The following is a 15,379-nucleotide window of genomic DNA, read 5'->3' as shown; positions in this document are numbered from 1 at the left end:
GCCTAATCTCCTGTGATTGGTCCTTTTTTTCCCCCCATCAATTGTTCTTTTTGCCCCAAAATCCTCTGGAGCTTTTCAGATGGGTCAGCCCAACCCTCCAGTCTGGCTCCCAGCAAACAAACCCCCCCAGCCACAATGGTCATCTGCCCCATTCCCTGACCTTGAGGTAGCGTCCCCTGTGGAAGCAGCCGCAGCGCTCAGGTGATACACAGGTGTCCCCGTCGAAGACAAACCCCTCATCACACTGACACCCCTCAAAGCACCCCCAGGTGCAGGGGGCAGGGCCCACAAGCGCAGCACATGTGACATCGCAGGTTCGAGTGCAGAGCTCGTAGTGGCTGTTGGGGGGGCAGGACAAGGCTGAGGAAAAGGGGGAAAAACAACACTGTTGAGACAATTCCAAAATTGTGCTGGTTTTATTTGCCAAAATTTGTGGGTATTCAGAAAAATTTCAGTGTTTTGGTGGGGTTTATTTTTGGTTTTTTGGTTTTGTTTTTTTTTTTAATTTGAGGGTTTTTTTCAAAATTGGAGAGGTTTTCCCTCAAAATCTGAATGTTTTGATCAAACCTTTTTCTTCACAAAATTGGATTTTTTTTTTTTAACTTGAGGATATATTTCATTTGTGGCATTTTTACTCCACATTGGAGGGTTTTCAGTAAAATTGGATGTATTTAACCAAAATTGAAGGGATTTCTTCAAAATTTCAATTTGATTTTTTTTTTCCAAGTTGGAGCTTTTTTTCCAAATCAGAGTGTTCTTCATCAAAATTAAAAGGCTTTCTGTGATTTTTTTTTTTAAATTAAAGTTAATTTTTTCTAAATTGGAGGAAAAAATTCGAGATTAGAGGGAATTTTTCAAAATTTGAGAGGCTGAGGGAGCTGGGACTCTTTAGCCTGGAGAAGAAGAGGAGGATCAGGGGAGACTACATCACTCTCTGCAACTCCCTAAAAGGAGGTTGTAACCAGGTGGGGATTGGTCTCTTTTCCCAGGCAACCAGCAGTAGGACAAGAGGTCATGGTCTTAAGCTGTGCCAGAGGAGGTTTAGATTGGATATTTAGAAAAAATTTTTTTACAGACAGAGTAATCAGATATTGGAATGGGCTGTCCAGGGAGGTGGTGGATTCACCGTCCCTGGAGGTTTTTAAGATGAGGTTGGATGTGGCACTGAGTGCTATGGTTCAGTAACCACAGCAAAGTTGGATCCAGAATTGGACTTGATGATCTTTGAGGTCTTTTCCAACCTACTTAATTCTATGATTCTCTGATTTTTCAATATATATTTTAAATTATTTTTCAAAATGGGATTTTTTTCAGAATTTGACCCTTTTTTTTACAACTGGAAAATTTTTAATCAAAATGGCAGGTAATTCTTCAAAATGAAAGGGATTTTAGCATAATGGGAGGATTTTTTTTACCAAAATGGAAAGTAGTTTTTCTAAAATTTAAATTAGATCTTTCATAAATGAAGGAATCTTATTGAAATTCAATTTCTTAAAATTTTTAGGAATGGGAGGATTTTCTTTCAAACTTTGAAGAAATTTTTGCAAAATTATAAGGGTTTTTTTTTTTGTTTTTTTGTTTGCTTGTTTGTTTTGGGTTTTTATTTTGTGGTTTGTTTGTTTTTTTTTTTTTTTTTTAATTAAGCAGAATTTTCCCAAAATTTGAGGGAATATTTCCCGAAATGAACAAGGGAAATTTTCCAAAATTGGAGAAATTTTTCAAAAGTTTGTTGTTTTCTATTTGGTTTTTTTGTTGTTGTTGTTGTTGGTTTTTTGTGGGATTTTTTGTTTTGGTTTGGTTTTTTTTTAAATTGTAGGGAATTTCCCAGAATTTGAGGAGGTTTCTTCCAAAATTTCAAGTTTTTTTAAAGGAAAAAATGTGGCTTTTAAGGAAAACAGGACCTGAATTGACAAAATCCCGCCTGACTTACGGCAGAACTCCTTTGTCCTCCATGGCTCGATCACAGCGCCGGCAGCCTGACAGGCAGCAGCATATGCCTGCAGTGCGTGACACAAGGCACCACGGTCCCCTCTGGCAGCACAGAGATCATGAACACAGTGGGTGAAATACTCCATGGGGCTGACACGTGGGTGACATGCCCGGAATGGTCCCTCTGCATCGCGGATGATCCCACAGGATCCATTCCTGCCATAGGATGTTGCATCGGTGACATCACACTCGCCACACACACCATCCTCACAGCCATCACTGCATGCTCCATCCTTGTCTGGAATCTTCCAGGAGGTGATGAATTCCTGGGTATTTCCTGCCAGTGCCCCTGTGGGCAGCCGGAAGTCATCACTGGGGTCTCCATCATAGTCACCACCCAACCCACAGAGCCGGCCGCGGTAGACGTCAGGGACAGTAATGAGCAGGAAGGTGGCAGCGTTGTAGAGGACACGGACTCCTGCAGCGGTGTGGAGAACAATGTTATTCCCCTCTTGGCCAATGCGGAGTTTGTTGTCCTCCATCACCAGTGGGAGGCTGTAGCGCTCTGAGTCAACCTGGGATGAGGATAGGATGATATGTTTGTGAAATAGGGTGTAAGGTCACCATATCCCATTCCTTGGTGATGGTGTAGCCATGGAGGGAGACGCCCACGCTCCTTACCATTTCCATGTACCATGGGAGTCACTGGTTCCCCCTCCACAGTGACAGTGTACCCATGGATGGACACCACCACCACATCGTCACCATGTCACTGGGAATCTCTAGACCCTGCTCCACAGTGGCAGTGGACTCATGGATGGACAACTCCTCTGTATAGTCAACCTCTTTACTGCCACCCTCTTTATTGCCACCAAGTCATTGTGGGGGTCTCCAGATCCCATTCCACAATACTGATGTACTCATGGGTGAACACCACCACTCTTTTCATAAACATGTCTCTCTGAGGATCTTCAGACCCTGCTCCGCAGTGACGGTACACCCAAGGATGAACACCTCCATCCTCCTCATCACCACTGCATCAGCATGGCTGTCACTGGATCCCCCTCCACAGTGACAATGTACCTGTGGATGGGCACTATCACCCTCTTCATTGTCACTGTGTCACTAGGGGGGTCTACAGACTCACCTTCACCTCCCACCTCCGTCCCCGCTCCATGGTGACAGTGTACCCATGGATGGACACCACCACCCTCTTCATAATCACTGGGTCGCCTTGACTGCCTGCCTCATGCTCCACCAACACCGTGAAGTTGACCAACCGTGGTGCTGGCTCACACAGCCTTGCCAGGATGTAGGTGCAGGATCCTGGGATATTGAAGGTTCGTCCGTCGAAGGTGACATAGTGGGGGTCCCCCGATACAACCAACCGGCCGTAACCAGTGGGATGGCAACCCAACACCCCATCTTCCACCCGACACTCCTCGTGAGCACCACAGTACGCTTCTTGGCAGGTCACTGTTCCATTTGCACCACAGCGGCAGCGTTCCCGGCACGAGGGGTAAAACTCTACGTCCTTCTGGTAGTAGCGACCACGATACTCACATCCACACTCAGAGTGGGGTACACAGTCGGAGCCACTGAGGACGTAACCATGGTCACAGAAACAGCCTTCAGAGCAAGGTGAGTCGGGGCACGCAGCAAGGACGGAGGGAGTGCGGCAGGTGGGCTGGCAGGGGCTCCCACAGACCTCATAGTGGGAGTGGGGAGGGCAGGAAAGATCTGGGGATAAAAAGAAGTATATAAACAGTGAGGGGAATGTCAGGAGGGAAGAGGAGTCCCTCCAAGAAGAAAGGAAAGAAAGGGAGGGAGGAGAAAGGGAGGGAGGAGAAAGGGAGGGAGGAGAAAGGGAGGAAAGCAGGGAGAAAGGAGGTAGGGAGGAAAGTAGGGAGGAAGGAAGGAAGGATGCAAGAAAAGAGGGAAGGAAGGATATAAAGAAGAAAGAAAGGATCCTGTTTGCCCCCACCCCACCCACACTCACCGCAGAACTCTGCTGTCCTCCATGTCTCCACATCCACCCCGTGACTCTGGCATGCAGTGACATAGGCAGCAACACCCTGACACACAGTGTCGCGGTGTCCCCTGTAGTGACAGGCGTCGAAGGCACAGTCTTGCAGGAATGGCTTCGGGTCAATGACACCATGACACTTCCGGAAAGGCCCCCCTGCTTGGACAATCACCCCACAGTACCTGTCCCCACGATATGGCTGCACCCTCACTGTGTCACACACTGGGCACTGGTCGCCACAAGCAGCTGAGCACCCAGGGACATCCCCCACCTTCCAGCTGTCACCCAGCCGGGTCTCGTCGGGGGCACGGTGGCCACCTGGGGTGACAAAGTCATCCTCGGGATCACCATTGGCATTGCCGCAGAGGCCACAGACAGCGCCTGAGTAGGCAGTGGGGAGGATGGCACGAGCATAACTGTACCAGTCGAAGGTGACGGTGAGGCCAAAGTCAGTGACGACAAAGCCATGGACGCCGCGGTGAAACACAGAAAAGTGGGGGTGAGTAAAGGGCAGGGACACGAAGGTGCCATCCACCTGGGGGGGAAGGAGAGGGAGACAGGGGGTGGAGACAAGAAGGAACAAGATTAAAATAATAGGTTTCTGATTTGATTTTATTATTATATTTTTTATTTTTATTTTTTTATTTCTATGTTTTTTTGTTTTATTTTAAATTTTAATTTTATTTGAAGGTTTATTCATTTTAATTTTTAACTATATTTTTCTTTTTATGCTTATTTATTTTATTATTAAGTTTTTATTTTGTTTAATTTTTATATTTTCATTTATTTTATTTATTTATTTTTAATTATATTTTTATTGTCATCTTAATTTTTTTAAAATAATTTACCTTTCTTTTTATTTATTTTTAATTGTATTTTTATCTTTTTTAGTTTTTCTTTCTTATAATTAATTTTCAATTTTTGTTGAATTTTTTTATTTTCTGTTTATGTCTATTTATTTGTTTTTAGTTTTGTCTCATTTAATTGTACAGTTTCTTATTTTATTTTATTTTATTTTATTGTTCTTTTTTACTTCTATTTATTTTTTTATTTTATTGTTATTTTTAATTTTTAATTTTGATTTTATTATTTGATTGTAGTATTTTTCCTAATTATTTTTTTAGATAAACTTCTAAACATATAAAAAATGTGAGGTTTAACCCCAAACTCCCTTCTCAGGGCTTTAACCTGGAGGTGCTGGGCAGAAATTAAATTTGAATTTGGGGAGATACAAAGGAGGAGTTTTGGGAGGGGCAAACAGGGAGTTGCATGATACAAAAAGGGGAATTCGGAGGAAAAAATGGGGAATTTGGGTGGCAAATGAGGAATGTGGAGTAAAAAAGGATACTCTGGGGGGAAAAACGAGTAATTTGCAGTAAAAAAGGGTACTTTGGGGGGAAAAATGAGGAATTTGCAGGGAAAAAAAAGGGGTCTTTTGAAAGGAAAGGTAATTAGAAGGGGAAAAAAGGAGAATTTGGGGGACAAAAAGAGGAGGAATTCAGGGGTGAAAATTATTTTTTAGTGTCCACTCACTTTGACCTTGCGTGGGTGCTCCTGGCTCATGCTGATGACGCTCCCATAGACCTCCAGAGTGACGGTCTTGGTGAAGCTCACAGCACGGCTACCGCGGTGGTTGTTCTCCACAGTAACATTGAAGGGGACCAGTGTGGGTTTGGGGGTGCAGAGGGCAGCAAACTGGTAAATACAGGAGCCTTGGAAGTCAAACCTCTTCCCATCAAAAGTTGTGTAGTGTGGGTCACCTGTCCCGATGCAGGTGTAGTGCCGGTTGGGTTCACACTTGGTGACACCGTTAACTGTGACACATTTCTCCTGGGATTTACACTTTCCTGGGTTACATTTCACTGTCCCCGTACCCTCACACCGACACCGCTTCTGACACCTACTGTCTTCCCAAAATTCCTCATAGAGCTTGTAGGAGCGATTGTTGTGGAAACAAGAAGAGGTGGTGATGGAGGTGCTGGAGGTGCTGGAGATGCTGGAGGTGCTGGAAGTGATGGTTTTATTGATGCCTGTAAGAGATTTAGACTCTGTGAGACACCCAGGAGGGGTGGACCTCAGAAAGCCACAGTGTAATTCCATATGTTACGGACATCGGAGTCAGATTAGTATGACTTCGGGTTGTTTTAGGGTGAAAAGACCAATGCAAGCCTTCCTCATAATGGAGGTGTTGGTTACATTGGCACTTAAAAGGAACTGGTGTTCATGGGATACCCCAAAGGGCAAAAAATCTCACCATAATTCCATGTATTTTGGGCACCTGGCCCAAATCAGGTGGGTTTTGGGGTATTTTGGGATGAAAAGACCATCACAACCCTTCCATGTGCTGCAGAGGTGGACTACTTTGACACCTACAAACACCACCATTGCTCTAGGCAGATCCCTGAAGATGGATCACCATATACATCCTCTTCTCCCTTTCCCAAGATCCTTGGAACCCTCACATGAACTCACCACACCCCTCTGTGTCCCATGGAGTCTCCTGGTCTCCACAGTCTTGCTGGCATGAAGGATCTCTCCAACTTTCTGCCCAATCTTCGTCACCTTCACCAGGAATACCATTGGGAACCATTGCCTCATCCTCTGTATCCTCATTGAAGTTGCCACACAGGCCACAGGTGGCCCCAAAATAGCTACTGGGCACTGCCACCATGATGACCTGGTCCTCATCATAGGTCACCTGCAGCCCAAAATCTGTCTGGAGGATGGTCCGACCCTCATTTTGGAAAATCTGGATTTTTCCACCTTCCAGGGTGGCTGGAAGGTTGGTGGGTTTGTTGTTGACCTGGTAGGGGGGAAGGAGGAGGAGGAGGAAGAGGAGAAGGATTAAAACATAGTGGATGGTTCCCAAAATGGAAGAAAAAGTGACTTATAGAATAATCAATTTTCATTAAAATCAGAATTTTTGCCCCAATTCCACAAGATCAAATCAAGAAAAGCTTTTCTACACTTTCTGAGCTTAAGATCTTGATTTTTGTTGAGGCCATGGTTGGAAGTAATGACATCCAAGAAAAATTGAGGAGTGTATCACCTAGACTTTATTTTTGATGGATTTCTTTGTGTTTTGTGAATCTTATGGACAAATCTGACCTTAATATTGACTCATATCCTTGAAAATTGCCTTTTTTTCTGGAATTTAACCCCAACATGATGATAGGTTGGTTGGAGAAACCTGGAGTCAGGAAACACCTCTTCCTTGTTTGTGATTTGATTGGGAATGAAAAAAATTCCCAAAATTCTGTGGGCTTGGTGGTTTCAAACTTTAAAATTGCCTTTTTTTTCTGGAATTTAACTGGAAGTGGATTTAACCTGGAGTGGGTTGGAGACACCTCAAGCTGGGGATAAAAGACCTTCTCCTTGGTCTTTTGGGTTGTTTGGGAATGGAAAATCAAAAATCAAAAATCCATGTGTTTGATAATTCTACCTATTTTTAAGGCCCACATCAACTGTGCAATGATTTATACTCTTCCATTTTTTTCCTAATGTGTGTGTTTTTCCTAATTTTTTAAGGTCAAATTCACCTGAAAAGTTTTATCCACTCAAAATAAATGGTTTTATTGGGAATGATAGATCTAATACCCAGGAAAACTCACCTGGATGGTCCTGCCCCCTGTAGCATGGATGGAGACATTGTAGGCATAGACGCGGATGTTGGCCAGTGGCTCCTCAGAGCTATCCCGACTCCGCCCCTCTTCCACGGAGAAGGGCTCCAGGGTGGGGTCAGCCCCGCAGTACCTGGTCAAGGTGTACCTGCAGCCCCCACGGGTGGACACAGTGGCCCCATCAAAGGTGTGGTACTGCAGGGATGGGGAGCCAGTGCAGGTGCCCAGGTATTCATGGCGGCAGGTGGGCGCACCCTTGTCCAGGTGACAGGTCTCCTTGGGGCGGCACTTCACCTTTCGGCAAGGGTCTGGGGATTTATTAATGACAATTGATTAATTTGTATTAATTAGTTATGTAACTGATGTGCTTAGTGATCCATTTCAGAGATTTCACAGGATATTTGGAGTTCAAAGGGACCCCAAGGATCATCAAGTCTAACACTTGGGTGGATAGTCCTTTATATATTATGCATTATTTATTGATTCTGCTTATTTATATTTATGTATATTTTTCTAAAATAATTATATCTCTATATATTCTTTATATATTCTTTTATATATTAATTGTTTATTTACATATTGCTTACATCTTTCTATTATAGTATAGCATTATTATAAAAATCATAAATTTATATAGCTCTAGTTAATTTATAAATATACATGTGTCACTGGAATGTATTTTTATTATATATACTTAATATATTTTATATTAAATTTATTAGATTTTATATATAATGTTTGTCTCTAGTATTTATATATTTTCTATATATTATTTATTTACATTTAGAGATAGTAATTTTTATGTATTATTCATATATTTATGTCTCCGTTGATCCTTATTTATTTAAATATACTACAAGTAGTTATTTTATTATTATTCCTATATAGTAATATATTAATTTTTATGGAATTGAGTTCTGTCATTTATACAATTGCATAATTATATATTTTTATAATTAGAGTTAATTAACCATAATTACTATAGCCATATATTATTTATTTCCATATAATTATAGATTATTTATTGATATCAAAGTCTACCTCTACTCACCACTGTCACAGGCTCCCTCTGCTCCATAGCGTTTCCCCTCCCCTGTCCCGATGCTCCATGCCCCAAATGCCGCCGTCTCATGCTCCACCCGATGGATTCCAAATCCACTTCCCAAATTTACCCCAATCCACGAATATTCTGTCCCAGGGACTGGCTCCCAAGCTGTGCTCCCTAATGGCCTTTGATTTAGCAGTATTCTGGAAGTTTCCGCTGTCTTGGCTACCAGCAGCACACGGTTGTCGTATCCCTCCAGTGCAACAATGCCATAGGAGTTGCAGTAACCGGTGACATCGGTGACAGTGACAAAAAATGGGCTAAAGGTCACCGCACCACTATTCCTGCCATTCCCCAGAAGAAAAACCTGGATTCCGGCATCGGAAGTGAGGAACAAGCCTTTTCCTGACTGGGCACCATAGAGCACCGCATGATTGGGTTGTAATTCTCGTGTGGTCTCGGTGACCTCACCATGACCCTTGACCCGCGTTGGTTGTGCAGCAGAGATGTAGGCTATGTTAGATTGTCCTCGGAAGGGCACTGGTGGCACAATGAAGGTTGTCCCCCACTGGGTGACTGGGCGGAGCTGTTCCACCACGTGATCACAACGGCTCAACCTGCCCGCACATGTGAGGCCGCTGAAGACGGCGACGGGTCTCTCAGCTACAACCCGTGTTCCAGAAAGATCTGCCATGCTCTGAATCTGTGCTGCTTGAAATGGCTCCAGCGGGATGGTGATGGTGGAACCGCGTGGATGCAACTGGCCACGGAAGGTGACATCGGCAGTGAGGTGAACATTGACTGTGGTGGGTTGATCCCAAGTGGCCACCACAAATTGGGAATACCGGGCAGGGCCAGGGCTGGGGGTCACCACGTGGTATTCTGTCCCCCATCTGTGGACAGGGATAATGACAGCAGAGTCAGCTGCAGAGGGTTTGTCATTGATCATCACTGCAGTGACAGCGGCAGTGGTCTTCACCACCACGGCGTTTTCAAAAAGTTGGCTTCCTACCATCTCAGCTTGGGGTGGGATCTTCACCAGGATTGGCTGGTTAGCAGCTGCCTGTACCGTCATCCGTAATCCAGGTCTTTTCATGGAAATGGTGGCAGTGGTGGATGGGGAGGGGCCAGTGAGGAGGAGGAGGCGGAAGTCGCTGCGGAGGGTGCGTTGGTCCCCATTCTGCTGGAAGGCCACCAGGAACTCCTCTCCCAGATGAGGTGGTGACACAGCAGAGGTGACGTGGAGGGCATGGAGGAGAGCTGTGGGGAGGGAAGGAAGAGGAGAAATTGGATGATGGGGAGGAAGAGTAGGGGTGGTTAATTTGATAGATTATTGATTTGATGGATTATTATTTGAATGGATCATGGATTAGATGGATTATTAATTTGATGGACTTTTGATTTGATAGGCCTGACTGATTTGATGGATTGTTGATTTGATGGACCTTTTGTTGATGGAGTTTTGATTGGTTTGACAGATTGTTGATTTGATGGACGATTGATTTTATGGATCATTGATTGATGGACTATAAATTTGATGGTCTAATAATTTCATAACTTGGATCAATTTGGTAGATTATTGATTAATGGTTTATTAGTTTGATAGGTTATTGGTTTGATGAATTATTGATTTGATTGACTTTGAAATTGATGGAGCATTGATTTGATAGACCATTGGTTTGATGGATCATTGATTTCTGGATTATTTATTCAACAGATTATTGAACCAATGGATTTATAAACTAGTGGATTATTAAATTGATGGACTTTTTATTGGACAGACTACTGATTTGATGGGTTATTAATTTGATGGGTCATTGGCTTGATGAGTCTTTGATTTGCAGGATTATTGATTTTATGGACTATTGATTTGATTTGATTTGATGGGATATTATTTTGAGAAATAAAAATTTGAATTAACGTTTATCTGATTAATGTTGATTTGATGAACTATGGATTTGATAGACTGTTAGATCATTGATTTGATGGCCTGTTAGTTTGTTGAACTACTGATCTGATGGATTACTAATTTGATGGAACATTGATTAGATAGACTGAATGCATGTTTGATTGATTATTTATTTGACAAACCATTAATTTGATTGATTATTAATGTAATTACTTATCAATTTGATGAAGTATTGATTTGATACATCATTAATTGGATGGACTTTCCATATACTGCATTCTCCAGATGAGAGAATAAACTCTATTGATCTGAACAAATATTTAACTGATTAGATTAATCTGCTAGATCATCATTAACAGAAACAAACAATCTAAACAATCACAAATTTGATGAAACCCCAGTTAATCCCTCGGGCAAAAGACGGCTATTTGGAGCTAGGAAACCCTTCTTTGGGACTGGAAAACCCTTATTTTGAAGTAAATTCATTATTTGAGGGGAATTCTAGAGCATCTGAGGCATTTCTCCACCGGATTGGAACTTACCCCAGAACATGACAATCCAGAACCAGCGTGGCACATCTGCTTTTCCTGGGCTGCCATCCATGGTGCTCTGGGTGCAAAAGGCAAGAAAACAGTAAAATTCTCAGATTTTTTGAAATCTCACTAGAATTTGCTCCAAACTCACTCATTTTTTGATCTAAAACTCACACAAATCCCCAAAATCTGTGGTTTTCACCCTTGCACTCATCCCAAAAAGGGGTGTTTTATTGAATTAACCTACAAAAATCTGTTTTTGTCACTCATATCAACTCCCAAAGCCACTATTTTTTCTGCACTTAGTGCACCTAGTCCTAAAAAAAGTTTTTTTGGGGGCATTTCTATATGCCCCCCCCCCACTGTGCAAGATCCCTTTGCTCCTTGTTCCCTTTTCCTCCCTTTTCATTTTGCTCATTTCAATTTTTTTTTCTGTTTTCCTTTCCCCCCATTATCTTAATTTTCTTATTTCTTTTGCTCCATTTTTCCCTTCTCTCTTTTTTTCCCTAAATCTCCTTCTGCACTCAAAATCCCTTTTTTTCTTCTTCCCCCTCTTTTTTGCTTTTCCATTTCTACATCTTTTTCCCTTTCCTCTCCCTTTTGCTTTTAACTCCTTTCCTCTGCTTTTTTCCATTTCCTCCACTTGTTTCTTTTCCTCCCACTTTTCCCCCTTTTCCTCCACTTTCCCTATTTCCCCCTCTTTTAATTCACTGTTTTCCTTTTCCTCCCCCTTTTCCCTTTCATCTCTTTTTTTCTGTTACTCACTCTTTTACTCTTTTTTCTCTCTTCTTTTTCTTATTTCCCCCTTCTTCTCTTTTTCCTTTCCTCCCTTTTTCCCCCCCTTTTTCCCTTTCCTCCAGCTTTCCTGCCCTTTTTTTCCCCCAAATCCCTTCACATATCTTCCAATCCCACTGTTCTGAGGACCAGAATCAGGACTGGGGAAGGTGAGGGTAGGAATTTCAGGAATTTCTAGGTGGATTTTCCCAATTTGAGGGTTTTCTGCCAAAAAGAAATTATCAATTTTTAGATGTAGTTTTGCCCTTACCTGCCTCTGGCCCCGTTTTATCCCCAAATTAGCTTCGTATCCCCAAAGAGCTCCGTTTTATCCCCAAATCTGTGATGAAAACACAATCCCAGGGCAGCAGCTCTGGCTCCTCCCTCAATTATTTTTTAATTTTGGCAGGAGAAGAGGGAAAAAAATGACTAATCCAGGCACCCTCGGGGGACTACCCCACCCAATGCCTTGACATAATTTTTGGCCAGAAAAGGTGAACACAGGGAGAAAAACAGGGGGTTTTATTGAAACTCATGCAAACAATTGGCATAGCTAAATATAAAGTTTTGTTTTTTTTGGAAGATGAGGTTGAAATTTTCCCAAAATGACAAGCAGGAAGAGGGAGTGGGGGACGAGGGCAGAAATAGGCCTAGTTAGGTATTTTTTGCAGAAATGGGGGGGGGTGATTGGTGTAAAAAAGGGGGGAGAGGGAAAAAACAAAGCATTTTGAGGAATCAGAAGAATTGGTGGACCAAGACCAATAGTATGAGGCACAACAAGGGAAAGTGCTGGGTCCTATCCTTGGGTCACAAAACTCCCCTGCAGTGCTACAAGCTGGGGGCAGAGTGGCTGGGAAGTTGCCAGGTGGAAGTGGACCTGGGGGTCAACAGGGGCTGAATACGAGCCAGCAGTGCCCAGGTGGCCAAGAAGGCCAATGGCATCCTGGCTTGGATCAGGAATAGTAAGGCCAGAAAGAAACAGTGCAGTGACTGTCCCTTGGGCTGGGTAAAAATGAGACCACACCTCAAATCCTTGGGTTCATTTTGGGCCCATCATGGCTGGAGCCTGTTGGAGCATGTCCAGAAAATGCCAATGGAGTTGGGGAAGGATCTGGAGCACAAGTCTGGTGAGGAGCAGCTGAGGAAGCTGGTGGTGTTTGGCTTGGAGGACACTCAGGGGAGACCTTCTCATGCTCTAAACTACCTGACAGGAAGTTGTAGCCAAGTGAGGGGCAGTCTCTTCTCCCAGGCAATCAGCAATAGGACAAGAGGAAATGGTCTCAAGCTGTGCTAGGGGAGGATTGGGTTTGATATTAGGAAGAATTTCTTCTCAGAATGGGTGGTCAGGCATTGCAAGTGGCTGCCAAGGGAGGTGGTGGAGTGAACAAGCTTGGAAGTGTTCAAGGAAGGACAGGATGTGGCACTCAGTGCTCTGGTCTAGTTGACCAGGTGGTGTTTGGTCAAAGGTTGGACTTGATGATCTTGGAGTTCTCTTCCAACCTTAATTATTCTGTGATTCTGTGAAAGGGGGGAGGGGTAAAGTTGTGTCTTGTGTGTCTTGTGTTATGTCAGAGTGTGTTATAGGAGCAATAGTTTTGGAGTATTGTCCTAGTTTTTGTGTTGTTTGTGTTGTGTGGCATGTGGAGTGTTGGGCATGTGTGGTTTCATATTAGAGCATGTTGTGGGTGCAACATTTTGGGAGATGCCAAGCTACGTTGTGTGTGTTGTGCACAGGTACCGCATGCACTTGACATCATACAGTGCAAAACCTCATTAATTAACACCCAAAAAGTCACAAATGAATGAACTCTGGCACATTTCTCACCAAGGCCCCTCAGATCCCCTAGAACTGTGGGAACAGTGACGTTGACACTGCTGTGATGATGTCATCATTGGTGCCACGACAATGACATAGACACTACAATCTGTGTTTTGGCCATGATTTTATTGCTCTCGTAGAGGAGGACACAACCTTGACCTTCACATTGACTTCACTGAGGACAGTGGTGGCAATGGGGATGTCCCTCTGTCCCAGCCCCCTGGATTTACCTACAGGAGAAACCAACAGCCCAAGAAGAAGAACCACTTTCCCCCCCACAAAAATTCCCCATTTCCTCAAAAAATTCCAGATTTCCCTCCAAATTTCCCAATTTTGCCCCCAAAGTCTCAATATTTCCTGACCAAATAGCCACTTTTCACCCCAAATTCCTGATTTCCCCCAATGCTCACTCACAGGACCCCCAAACACCCCTAGAATGCCCCAAAACCTACCAATCACAAGACCCCCAACAGCTCTCAACCCTACCAAGACCCACTCCTCTAGGACCCTCACAAACCCACCACTCACAGGACTCTACAACACTCACCAATACCACAAGACCTACTACCCATAAGACCTCTCACCACCCATCACTCACAGGACCACCAAGGACCACACCCCCAACACCCACCACCCACAGGACCCTCCAAACTCCCCAAGACCCATCTGAAGACTTTTCAATGCCCCAGAACAAACCCCTCTATGAACTCAAATGGTGTTGGATTTGGAGAAGGGGGCTTGGGGGTAGGGACACAGATAACTGAAAAATGAAGCAGAAACAGAGGGAAAATTGGGAAAAATGGAGGAAATGTCCCAAAATCCTGAATTCTGAGTGACCTACAAAGAGAGTCTTGTGGGTTTTGCCATAGAAGGTGAAGGGAATGGAGAGGGCCATCCTGTCAGATGTCCCATCATCATGTTTGGGGTTCATCTGGTTCCCCCCGTCCGGTCCATAAGGATAGAGTACGAATCCTTCAGCAAAATCAGGATTTGGGAACTCTCCCCCCAAAAAACACCCAACTATGTGGAAGTTGGGGTGAAATATGCCAAATTTGGGGTTCCTATGTTCTTGGATACCTAGAAATGGGTTTGTCTTCTATGACATGATCAAGGTGAAACTGGGGTGTTAGGGGATTACCCCATGGAGATTACATAAGGAGCATATAGATTTAGGGAGAAATAGTGGGAAAATGGTATGATGAGAGTGGGAGAAAGCTTGTTTTAGGTGGAAATAGTGGCTTTTAATGCAAAACTCATCAAATTCACCTTTTTCAGATGAGGTTTTGGTGTCTACCATGGATCCTGGAGAAGAAAATGAGGTGGAGGGAGCAAGGGGAAATAAGTCAATCCATCATTCCTCAACAGGGATGAAAATGATAACTCTTTTTCAGAATTTACCTAAAATCAGAAGGAAGAAAACACCGGAAGGTAACATCCTTAACCCTAAAAAGTTGTAAAAATTAGGGAAAATTTAAAAAAATATTAACAAACAAAAAATCCCCAAACCACAACCCCCCCAAAAAAATCTAATAAAGTGATGAGAGTCTGAAGGCAAAACAAAGCAAGAACAAGAGTGTAGAAGCAAAAAATCCCATGTTAAAACACCATCCAGAGTCTTTTCCCAGGAATTTCTGTGGGAGGTAGGGGGAATGTGTTATTCTTAAAATTCTAAAAACATTTCTTAAAAAAATTGAAGTATTTGGAAAGTTGGAATTTTAATTTTA

General features: G+C 43.3%; 1 protein-coding gene across 1 annotated transcript in view; it reads right to left on the bottom strand.

The window, feature by feature from the left end:
- Positions 1–12,220, bottom strand: part of LOC114066877 (IgGFc-binding protein-like) — a 14,669-nt gene extending 2,449 nt beyond the window's left edge. The window contains exons 1-10 of the mRNA XM_027901920.1: positions 12,108–12,220; positions 11,072–11,138; positions 8,627–9,880; positions 7,567–7,883; positions 6,428–6,758; positions 5,489–5,985; positions 3,929–4,490; positions 3,077–3,669; positions 1,931–2,504; positions 161–360 (exon numbers count right to left, since the gene is read on the bottom strand). Coding sequence (XP_027757721.1) covers positions 161–360; positions 1,931–2,504; positions 3,077–3,669; positions 3,929–4,490; positions 5,489–5,985; positions 6,428–6,758; positions 7,567–7,883; positions 8,627–9,880; positions 11,072–11,132 — 4,389 coding nt within the window. The 5' untranslated portion in view covers positions 11,133–11,138; positions 12,108–12,220. The remainder of the gene's footprint in view (positions 1–160; positions 361–1,930; positions 2,505–3,076; positions 3,670–3,928; positions 4,491–5,488; positions 5,986–6,427; positions 6,759–7,566; positions 7,884–8,626; positions 9,881–11,071; positions 11,139–12,107) is intronic.
- Between the last annotated feature and the right edge of the window lie 3,159 nt (positions 12,221–15,379).

This window comes from Empidonax traillii, unplaced genomic scaffold (assembly GCF_003031625.1).
Source record: "Empidonax traillii isolate 1590-97213 ecotype Southwest subspecies unplaced genomic scaffold, ASM303162v1 scaffold822:size278920, whole genome shotgun sequence".
In the NCBI taxonomy this organism is placed as follows: domain Eukaryota; kingdom Metazoa; phylum Chordata; class Aves; order Passeriformes; family Tyrannidae; genus Empidonax; species Empidonax traillii.
The sequence above is the reverse complement of the archived record's forward strand: the minus strand, read 5'-3'. Positions and strand labels throughout refer to the sequence as shown.